General features: G+C 29.9%; 1 protein-coding gene across 2 annotated transcripts in view; it reads right to left on the reverse strand.

Annotated features, from left to right (window-relative positions):
* The window catches only part of LOC142329012 (discoidin domain-containing receptor 2-like), a 313,027-nt gene that overhangs the window by 14,005 nt on the left and 286,811 nt on the right, over nucleotides 1-12,211 (reverse strand). For both annotated transcript variants that reach the window (XM_075373255.1, XM_075373256.1), the window contains 2 exons: nucleotides 10,136-10,228; nucleotides 4,496-4,637 (listed from right to left, as the gene is read on the reverse strand). In XM_075373255.1, the coding sequence (XP_075229370.1) occupies nucleotides 4,496-4,637; nucleotides 10,136-10,228 (235 nt within the window). The remainder of the gene's footprint in view (nucleotides 1-4,495; nucleotides 4,638-10,135; nucleotides 10,229-12,211) is intronic.

A 12,211-nucleotide genomic window follows, 5' to 3' on the forward strand; every position in this document is an offset into this window, starting at 1 on the left:
TACAAATGAGGTGTCACTTTGTTCAAAATAAAATGCTTAATAAATTTTGTAATCAGTAAAAATTTGACCAAACAAATAATTACAAAAATATTGAACATTAAAAAATTAAGATGGTCGCTATTTTGACATTTTTGAGGACATTTTCAAATTTTTTATTTTGTAGAATAAGACTCTAGTCTTGATTTGCCAAATTTAATTAAAGTAGGTTTACCCTTTCCCAAGAAATAATTTTTTTGTTGAAAATCACAAAATGGTGTCCAGAAGGAAAACAAAGCAAAATAGGACTTATATCGATATGAACTTTTTTGCTCATTTTGGTGTCCTGAATTAGTTACTGAAATTCAGCGAATACGTCCTGGAATACTCTGCATATATTTTAAAAAACTGGTTGTTACATATAAGACAAAACTGCAAAAATTTGGGTTGTGAAATGCTTTTTACCTTTTGATAATTGATTCGTATGTATGTTTTAGCGCTGAATCCAAAAACCTTCATTTTTTCCATCACATCAGGATTTATTGTAAATCGCAAATTTCAGAATTTGTGAAAATTTGCAATTTTGAAAAATTGCAAAAATATGATATTATAAAATGGACATAAAACTTATTTTTTATAATAAATTAATGTAATCATTTTTTTGGCTTATACTATGCATTCTTATAGCTAAACAGTTGAGTAGTCTGAAGAGGGGGGCAATGGGGGTTTGGGTTGAAGATGACGAGATGATGGGAGAGCTTGGCTGAAAAAACTTGTTGTGACAAAACTTAACAACATGTAACAAGTTTATAGGAACCTATCCAAGCCACTCATGCACCATGAAACTACTATCAATGCTGTTTCAACCACTGGTGTGCATAAACAGAGTTTTTTCTATGCTCCATGATCAAACGGGTTTTTGTTGGTGAAAAATATATTTTCAGGCCATAAAGCAAACTTTCTGTTTTCAAAATGCCTTCAAGAGGTTGCTAAAATTCTGCGGGTTCTTTTTGTTACATTTATGGTGAGTTATTAGTGAAAAGGCAAATAAGTTTCATTTGACAAGTGTACCTCATGTATTTTGGAGTGAAATTAAGAAGTCAAGATAAAACTTGGGCACTCCACTATGTCTGCTACATATGTGTTGATAGACTTAGACAGTGGTCAAAGGCTGAACAAGAATCATTCAGATTTGGAGTTTGAATGGTGTGGCAAGAGCCACGAAATCACACCAATAATTGTTACTTTTGTTTGGCTGCTGTTCATGGTTTCAATTTAAAGAATAAAAAAAGAATCAATTATCCAAATATGTCATTCGCTTTACGCTCAGTACCTCACAGTCCAGATGTACTAGTGCCAATTCCACCAGAAAATTTATCTGAAATAGATGATTCCACAAGTGATTTAAATGAAGATAACATTGAGGAGTACAGACCCAGAGATAGCTGTGCACCAGAGCATTACTCACAGTCTTAACTAAACACCTTTGGTTCGAGACTTACATCTGAACAAAGAAAATTCAGAACTGCTTGGTTTGAGGCTTAAAGAGAAGAACCTGCTAACAGTTCGAACCTCATTTTCCTAGTTCTGGTACAGAGAAAAGGATTTTCTTCTATATTTTCAGAAGAAGGAGAATTAGTCTGTTGCACTGATATACATAGACTTTTGACTCAATTTAACATTCTGTACAAAAGTACCGATTGGAGACTGTCTATAAATTCATTCAAAAGAAGCCTCAAAGTTGTCCTTCTTGACAATGGGAGTATGTGTCCATCAATACCTGTTGGACATTCTGTCCAGTTAAAAGAGGGTTACAATAATTTGGAATTTGTTCTCGATAAAATTAAATACGTCTTAAGTGTATAATGTGCGGCGATCTCAAAATAATATCAATGCTCCTAGAACAGCAAGGAGGATACACAAAGTTTCCTTGTTATTTTTTTGTGAATGGGATAGCAGGAACAGAAAAAATCATTGGATAAGGAAAGATTGGTCAAAAAAAGTTTCATTAGAACCCAGAACCAAAAATGTGCCTTGAAAAGCTCTCATGTATCTGAATAAAGCTCTCCTTCCACCTCTGTATATTAAGTTAGGCTTGAAGCAATTTGTCAAAGCCATACCAAAAGAATGTAAATATTTTAAATACATCTGTGATAAATTTCCAGTCTTATCAACCGCCAAACAAAAAGAGGGTGTCTTTATGGTCCTGACATTAGAAAACTTCTCAAAGATGGTAATTTTGAGAAACAAATGAAGTTGAGAAAAAGAAGTCTGGGGGGCCTTTAAAGATGTAGTAACCAAGTTTCTGAACAATAAGAAGGATCAAAATTTCAAATCAATCGTTGAAAACATATTGTTGAAGTACAAAAATTTAGGTTGTTGCATAAGCTTAAAGGTTCACTTCCTAAATTCACATGTGTACTATTTTCCTGAAAATCTGGATTCCATTAGCGAAGAGATGGGTGAGAGATATCATCAGGACATGAAAGGAATGGAAAGGAGGTATCAAGGAAAATGGGCTACTGTGATGATGGCAGACTATTGTTGAATGTTACACCGAGATGAGCTCTTTAGAGAACATAGAAGGAAAAGCCCAAAGGAGAGTATAAGCCGTCTAAAGAAACTTTGATACATGTAATAAAACTGTAAGTATTTTACATACTTCGTCATTATGGGTGGGTGAAGAGGTTTCCAAAGGTATGATGTACCTCATAAAAATTAAATAAATAACTTAATTTACAAATGAACTATAATAGAAATTAGCCTTATTTTATGGCAATTTTCACTAGAAATTAAGAGGTCAATGACCCGTCATCCTTCTCTTCAGATCACTCAACTGTTTACCTATAAGAATGCATAGTAAAAGCCAAAAAAGTAATATATTAATTTATTATAAAAAAAGTTTTATACCTACTTGATTGTATCACATTTTTGGAATTTTTAAACTTTTACAAATTTTAAAATTTGCGAAAAATCCTGACATAATGGAAAAAATGAAGGTTATTTTCAGATTCAGTGCTAAAAAATACATAAGAATCAGCTATCAAAAACAAAAAAACACAACCATCACAGGCTTGTGTTATTAAATTATAGGTGGTACAAAAAGAGTCAAATGGGCATTGTTGTTAAAATGTACATACATTATGAATGATGTACCATAATGTGTAAATATGCATGTAATATATTTGTTATTAATTAAATAAATTTACTTTAAATAAATAATAAAGAAAACAGTAAACATTCCTTATTTTCCTTAATAGGACTGGCATGGGGTGCTTATTATTCTTGGGAATAGCTATGTCTCTTTTGAGAGTGACTTTGTTCTGTATCAGGGTGCCTACAACTGTTATTGTTATGACATTTAATGCAATCGTACTAAATTAATCTTTGTGCATAATAATTCTGGTTCACAAACATGATATAAATTTAATTTATTCTTTTTGGCATTCCCCTGCATAAATACAAAACATTATTAATAAACTCAAGCATTCTTTTTTCCGTTAACTTTTGACTGACCAGAATCCGACCATAAAACTGTACTAATGAAGTAGAAAATTAAAAAAAAACTAGGAATGCTAGAAATTATACAAAAATTAATCAAAATAAATTTGGCAAATAGTAACTATAAACGAAAAGGTACATAACATGCTATAGTAATTATAAAAAGTAAACAGTAAAATAAAATAAAGATTTCAGCAGGTATAAACCTAGAACCTAGATAATCATTTGACAGATTTGCAGAAAAAAACCAATAAAATTTTTAACAATTAAAATATATTAACTGCATGTACAAACATCAATAACATGTGTGACAACATTATCTTGCCTTGCATATTGCTATTAGTTGACTCAAGTAAGACCTTAAGATACTTGTTTAAAAGTATGTCAAATTCTGTACCTTTTAGCATCTATTTTAGTTGTACAAGTAACACCCTTGTGAATATAGTGAATACTCCCTTGAATACTTATTAATACTAGCATGTTTCTTTTCCTATAATCATCAATTTCAACTGCACTATTGAGAACTGACACAAAATGTTTTCTTATAAGCGGCTTAACAAAACTTTTTAATTCTACATAAGCTTTATAAGATTTAAAAAACTCTTATTAAAATTAATTTACCAAACAAGAAAATAATTTCAGTGTCATGATAAATAATATTTTATACTATATAACAGTGTATGTTGTTAGCAAATTCTTTGACATGATGACTGATTACAGCCTTTCCTTAAATGGCTATGTACATTATACCCTCATTTACAAAAGAACCAATATCAAAAATGTTTATTATAAGACTACTGTTGCATATTGTACTCATTACTTATTTATAGAACATCTAATGAAGATTAGGAAATGTTCTTAGTCTACAGAAGAAAGCCATTAGATGCTTGGTTATTAATTATTTAATCATAAAGCAATAATCAAACTGAAGGCAGAAAAATTTTAAAAGAACACTCATGAGACAAGAAGTTGGACATGTAGGTTTATGAAAATTGAATTTTTATTTACTGCAACTTACCAGAAGTATACTTTCCCAAGGTAACCAACGAATAGGTGCAGGAGGTCTACCACCAATTTCACTATAATCTTTACTATATACAGGATTGCACATGGCAATATCAGCTACTTTAATAATGTACCCCACACCAACTAAACAATTTCTGTAAGAGAAAAATTAATACATTAAATAAAAAAAGAAATCATTATATAGAATTCTAAATTATTCATTTGTTACCAGTCAACAAGAACTGTTCTACCATAGTCAATACTACTGATCAACAATGATTTTGATAAACAGACTGAATAACTGATTCTTAAAGTATTTTTCATGCTGATTTTAAATGTGAAATCAGAATTCTTCTATCAGGCTTAGTTTTTTTGTAACTACCATTCTTATTTTCAGGTAGTATCGTGCATGAACTCCATAAGCATAGCATTTTGTAAACGTATTTTATTATATTATTTGTAAACTAAGTACCTTTTGTTTATTTATTACAGTCCCGTAATTTCTGTTACATTTATTAGTTAGACATTAGTCATCATGTTTATTATTTACACACTAATTAAAATGAACAAGAATGTGAATCATTCGTCCTATTTTCATCTTACTATAAACGGTCAGAATTTGAACATTTCTTCTCTCAGTATAAAAACTTAGTATACTGTAATTATGTGGACTCTGTACTGGAAGCTTTGGGACAAATGCACCATCCTGACGAATGGAACTTTTTATTGAGTTGTCACAGCTTAGTTTTTTGAAAGCAGTTTTACTTCACACTGGAAATAAATACTCATCATTGGCATACACTGTTCACATGAAGGAGTCTTATGAAAATACGAAACTTGTATTGAGCAGGATTCAGTCTGAGAAATATTTATGGCATATTTGTGGAGATCTGAAAGTAATAGCAGATACACTAAGTTCTGTTGCTTTGTGTGCTAGTGGGACAGGATAAATCATTACATAAAAGAGCAGTGACCAAAGAGAGAGGTACTGATTATAGTTGAGAATAATGTTGTTAGTCAACATAGTTGTTAGTAATTAGTGATGAACATGGAGAATGCTTTCTCTAGGAGATATCTACAATGGAAATACGATACCAGGAAAAATGGAACCCAAAAATGTTAGCTACTATTAGAATCTAAAGAAGGATTTACCTACAGCAAATTACAGCAGAAAATCCAAAAGAAATAGATTTTAGGTAGTACAAAATGCATGCAATGTATTTTCATATTATATTCACTATACATTTTTAGTTTCAAAAGAAATTTCAATTACAAAAAACTGAGCCGATAAAAAAAATTTATTAACATATATGAAATCAGCATAAAAAGTACTATAAGGATCAGCCATTCACTCACTCTCATTTAACAAACACAAAGTTAAATTTTGTTGATCAGTGTAATGAAAAGTGGGTAAACCAGAACCATTCCAGGAAATACATCTGACAGAATTCAACAACAGTTGAATTCCTTAAGATTCCAGTTGGGAAAGGATTCCATTTAATTATATACCACACTGGTTGCTATGAACTTGGTTTTATAAAAGACGGTGCTCTTGTTTTTCAGTCAAATCATACAGGGAACCTTCCACCAAGAAATGTAAAGTGATGTATTCTGAGAATAGTTTGTAAATCTGTTGCAATCTTTATAAAAAGGCTGTGTTGTAATGAATAACGTCAGCAATCATTCTGCACTTAAAAAGGCTTATTTCATGGTTAGAAGAGAAGAAAATACCACAAAATCCTTTGCATACAATTCCCAAATTACTCTGTTGTTAATGAAACTGAGAAAAATACAGATGGTATGAGATTGACAACACTGCAACAGAAATAGGGCATGAAGTCATTTGCCTACCACTGTATCACTGCAAGAATAACCCAATTAGCTAATATTCGCACAGATAAAAGGTGAAGTGGCAGTCAAAATCAGTAAAATTAAAATAAATTGCATAAAAAGGTTATTGGAAGATGCCTTAAACGACATAACAGTAGATGACTGGAGAAAATGCATTCAGACACGGAGAAATCCTTAAAGTAAAAGATTTTTATAAAGAAGGATTGTGGATGACCACTTACCACTTTACCATTTTAGTGAACTTATAAGAAGATAACAGTGACGAAAATAAAACAGATTTATCAGATCATAATTTATCAGATTTTATAATTTATTTCAGGTGATACTGACTTTCATATCATAATTTATTTAGATTTTGTGTAAAGTTTTATGAATTTTTTAGTTTTAAAGTCAATATTTAAATTTAGCTGTAACATTTCCACACTTTTGAACATGTGGGAAAATTAGGGAAATATTTTATGTAAAATAAAACGTTTCAGATGTAAGATAGTAACTTCTGTGCACCAGAATAATGTAATAAATATTTTGCTAATAAATATGTGTAAGATGAGTTGATAAAACGTTATCCTGTACAGAGAAAAGGAACAATTCAATATTGCATTACTACAGTGGTGCAGAGGAATGAGGAGAAACCTTGGGCAGTGGAATGGGAAAGAACATGTGACCTTCATTCGCAAAATGATTTCAAATCTATATAAGTATTAATTAATGCTTATACTTTTAATGAAAAAAAAATTGTTTAATTTTGATCAAAATTAGATCAGGATATATATCAAGGTGTGGATATAAATTCAGTATTTTAGAATTCTTGGGGTGTGGAGATCCTTTACCAATCCATTGTGATGATTAAACCTTTCTCTCAATGTCAAAGCCATAAATCCAGCTTTTGTCTCTCATAATGATCCTTTGCATGACTCTTTCATCATCACTGGATTGTTCAAGAAGTTGCTACAAACATCAACTTGATATTCTTTCTGCTGTTTGGTCATCAAACAAGAAACAAACTTTGCTGCAATTGGATGCATGTTCAATTTTTCAATCAAAATGACATGGTATGATTCATTTGAGATACTAACTTCTTCTGAAAGTTCTCTGACAGTCAATCGGTGATTTGTATGCACCAGATTATTGATTTTCTGAATGTGGGTGTCATCAGTTGAAGTCAAAAGCCTTCCTGGTCAAGAGTCATCTTAATTGACTGTTGATCATTTTTAAATTGTGAAAACCATTTGTAACATTGCATACAACCCAGAGCAACATCTCTGTAAGCTTGTTTCAAAAGTTGAAATGTTTTTGTGAAATTTTTCCAAGTTTCATGCAAAATTTTACATTGTATTGTTGCTCCTGAAAATTGCATATTATAAAAATCGCTACTAACACTTAAATTCATTGAATTCAAACAACAATAACACAAAAATTAAACAAGGTATCAACAATTCAAGAACATACGGTTACATAGGAGGTTAGCGGAACACAATGCTGCCAACCGGATGTCACTAAATGTCTCCTTTGGTGTGTAATTAAATGTGTTTGGTTATTTTACAAACAGACCTTATATTTGGTAGAACCCTATTTATTTAGATCTCATTTATCCAAATCTCCAGATCATTAAAAGCAACTTTCATGACCTTTTCATAACACTTGAAATTATTACAAAGATTACAGATTACAAAGTTTATTTATCTTTATAAATAAGATGAATGAAATTTCTACTCACTGTTATATATTTACATATAGATATAAAAATTCATTGTAATTATTAAATTGAACTATAGTTATTTTAAAGTGTTGTATACCTATACTGAAAATATGAACTTTTCCATAATATGAAAAACATTTATACAGTAGAACACAGGCTCACCTTTAGCTTCTACGAATTAGCTAATGACTTGGCATTCAGCCTTCATTGTAAATACATTATGTTGTAATTATTTGTCTAACAGACAAATCATCTATTATTTTTCAACAGTTTTGTTTTTTATTTCATTATGTAATATATATCATTTGCAGCCATAGATCAACAGGTACAAACAAAAGTGGATTTAAAAAAGAATAATTGAGAAAAATAATAGACCTAGATGATGAAGATAAAAAAGGTGTTCTACAGTTTGTAAAATATTTATCATAATTAAAAATGTTATTTACATGGTTGCAATATCATGGGATAAATAAAAATTTGATTAATAACAAATCGTGGAATGAAAATGTGATCTGAAATAATTGCAACTAAGAAACAATTAAAAAAGGCTAGCTTACAGATTCATCATAACAATTGCAAATCTATCTATATACAAAAATCTATATAAAAATGGATGTATGTATTTGTGTATGTTCCAGCATAACTCTGGAATGCCTACAACCATTTCAACCAAACTTTGTAAATATATGACTTATTATCTGGAAAAACATACTGTGGTGATAAGACACCCTTGCACTCCTATTAATGAGGGGAAAAAGTGACATGTAAAAATAATAAAGAATAACTGATATTAGTGTTGAATCCGTGGTTTTTGAGGTTGTTAAGGTGAATGATGACAGTCCCAATGCCATTTAAGTATAAATTAATCAAACAGAATGAATACTCAGGTAATGCCGGGTAATCAGCTAGTATATCATAAAATAGGCAGTCACTCTGCCAACAAGTAAATGTTGGCAACGTAAATTCTGAGCTACAATATGAAAATGATAATCATGATATTATTTGAGAAGAAATAACTGCAGCTTATTGTTCTAAAGACATAGTCAAGAATGAAACCTCAAGTGATATAGTTACTAACCTCTGTGATGGAGTGGTAGCATTACTACCTTTCATTTAAAAGGTTCTGGGTATGAAAACTTATCAGGTTGACATTTTTTGGATGCTAGACAGATTTATCTATCATCAATAATGATAACAGTAACTGAGGTAATACTTAAGTTTACTTAAATAAATAAATTAATAAATACTAAATGCAAGCAAAAAGAAATCTGCGGTATGAAAGCAGCCTAGTCATTAAAAATAAAATAAAGCAGGCCAGACATTCAAAATAAATGTTACCTCCTAACAATGCCAACTAGATATTATCTGAAATATAATAATGTATTTAATGATGCTTAAATCTTTACTTAATTGTCTGCATTGTTAATAATTTAATAAATTAAGCAAAACATATTAATGATTTTTGAGGTTATAATATGTAATTACTTGTATACTGTTTATTTCTGGGTTATAGTTGTATTAACATTTACATTTTTATATAGAATTTTCAGACTTTTCTGTCTATTCAAACTTAATGTGTTTTTATGTTTAATCTCTTTTAAAATTAACATGCAATGTTACTGTCTGTGGTTTGCTTTAATAAATAAAATTAAAAGAATAGAAAAAAATAAGTTAATTAATTTTATGTCATATACATCAGGAAGCACATCTAAAAAGAGAAAGAGTAAATTCATTAGAAGTAAAAGAACATTAGGAGTACCATTAATATTAATGCATTAATATCATAAATAGTATTTCACTGTGCACATTACTACCAGTCTTTCACTGTATTTTACACTATTACACTATATTTCAGAATAAAAAATTATGATTTTATTGTTTAGATTGTTTAAATTACTTAATATTAACAAACAGGGTTTTACTACACACTATAGAGCTATATTTATAATTAAATAAATTAATATAGTAGTTTAATATCTATTGGTATTTAATTATTATACTTTTTCCTGTTGTACTGAATATAAAGTAAAAAAGTACTAGATATATAAAGTTTAAAACATGCACATAATTACTTTAAAAAGGAAATACAATTATCTTTTTTACCTTGCTGCAAGATCTTTATGAACAAGATTCTTTGATTCTAAATATTTCATACCAGATGCTATTTGAGTAATGATAAACATAAGACAACTATACCTGAAAAAAATTAATATTTTTTAAATTTTACAATCATTATCAATATCAACAATACAACTAATTTTATAACCTGAGGAGTTATTGAAGTCTATGTGTATGTATGTGGGAACACACATAATTTAATTCTTTTAGAATTAAATCTATTTTTACATGATGTTTTTCTTTATCACATGGTGGATATTTTATTTAAAATTTTTATTCAGCGCTATTTCTTACATAAATAATTTTCAAGTGTTAAGCAAGAGTATATATATAATTTTTTGAATATTTAAATAATTCATTAACATATTGACCACTTTATTAATAAAATTTAAAATAACAATAAGATTGTAAACGTTTATAATGAAAATACAATTACACTAATAAAATAATAGAAAAAATTATTAATATAAAGAGTGGTGCATGAAACGATCCAACATTTGTTTTGGCAATAATTGTTTAGACAAAAAACAATAATAACATAAAACACATTAATGTGTTCTGTCAACATAAAACACACTAATGTGTTTTATGTTGGCAGAAGTGAGAGCAATTCATGAATATTAGTTTCTTCTCTTTCTGAGTGCACTGTTTGGGAACTGTTCCAAGATGCCTGACTGCTGAACATCATGTAAAGAATGTTTTTTAACGAAACAAAGTGTGGTGCTTGCACAAAGATAGTGTGGTGTACATTTTCAATCTCGGTGGTTCCCTCATTTAAAACAATATGTAGACTTTATGAAAAATTGAATAGTGATGGTTCACTAACTGAAAGGAGGCATGCTGATGTTTGTTCTCCACAGAATGTTGAAGCTGTCAGAGCAGCATTGCTGAGGTGTCCGGGCAAATCAACAAGAAAACCAGCAGCACAATTTGGGATTTCTAGGCGATCTGTAGAGCAAATTTTAAAAACTGATTTGCATTTGTATTTGTAGTAAATAACAGTGTTGTCTAAATTAACGGTTGACAACAAACATTAAAGAATGGCATTTGCTGAACAGCCTGTGAACCAAGACGTATTGTTGAACAATGTTTGGTTTTCAGATAAGGTACATTTTCACCTAGATAGGGTTCTTAAACAAAATGTGTGTTTTTAGGCTTCTGTAAATCCACATGCGCTTCATGAAGAGGTGCATCATGCTCCTAGAATTACACTGTGTGCCGTTATTTCAAGTCACGGGATAATAGGGCCATTCTTATTTGAACAAACAGCAAACGGTAAATGTCATCAAAATATGTTGAATAATAATTTTGTTCCTCAGCTTTTTGCAAAAATGTTTCAATCCCAAAACAACAGGTTCATGCAGGATGGAGCCAGATCGCACACAGCTAATGTTGTTTTAGATTCTCTGTATGAAACTTTTAATGCAAATGTCATTTCAAACCGATTTCCTAATTGTTTTGCGTGTGGACAGAACTGGCCCCTGAACAGTCCTGATTTGAAGACATGTGATTATTTTCTTTAAACATTTGTAAAGAAAAAGATTTTCTGTAAACTGGTACAGGGATGGAACTGTGAATGCAGATCATTGAGATGTGCAACGAGATAATAGTGATATGTGTCGTCAAGTTATTAACAACATAGGAGTTCGTATTGAAGAAGTTGCTAGACATGGTGGTAGTCATGTTGAACATGCAATAAGTAGAACATAATTTTCAGGTATATAAAAAACATATTGTATTTTACTTTTCTGTAATGCGATTCAAATAAACATTTTTTAACAAAACCAAATGTTGGATCATTTTGTGCGCCACTCTGTATATGATAAAAATAAAAAAGCATATAAACCAAATAATCACATTATAAATATTTAAAAAGTAATAATAATAAAAACAATAGAGAGGAATATACTAAATGAAATGAAATGAATGTAATAATATTTATATTGGTAAACTAATAAATCATTTAAAAAAAGATTTACAGAACATTATACAAAAACAGACAGAGGTATCTAATGTAGCTGACCATCTGTTAGTAAACAAACATAGTATAACAGATTGCAA

This window comes from Lycorma delicatula, chromosome 8 (genome assembly GCF_047948215.1).
Source record: "Lycorma delicatula isolate Av1 chromosome 8, ASM4794821v1, whole genome shotgun sequence".
Taxonomy (NCBI): domain Eukaryota; kingdom Metazoa; phylum Arthropoda; class Insecta; order Hemiptera; family Fulgoridae; genus Lycorma; species Lycorma delicatula.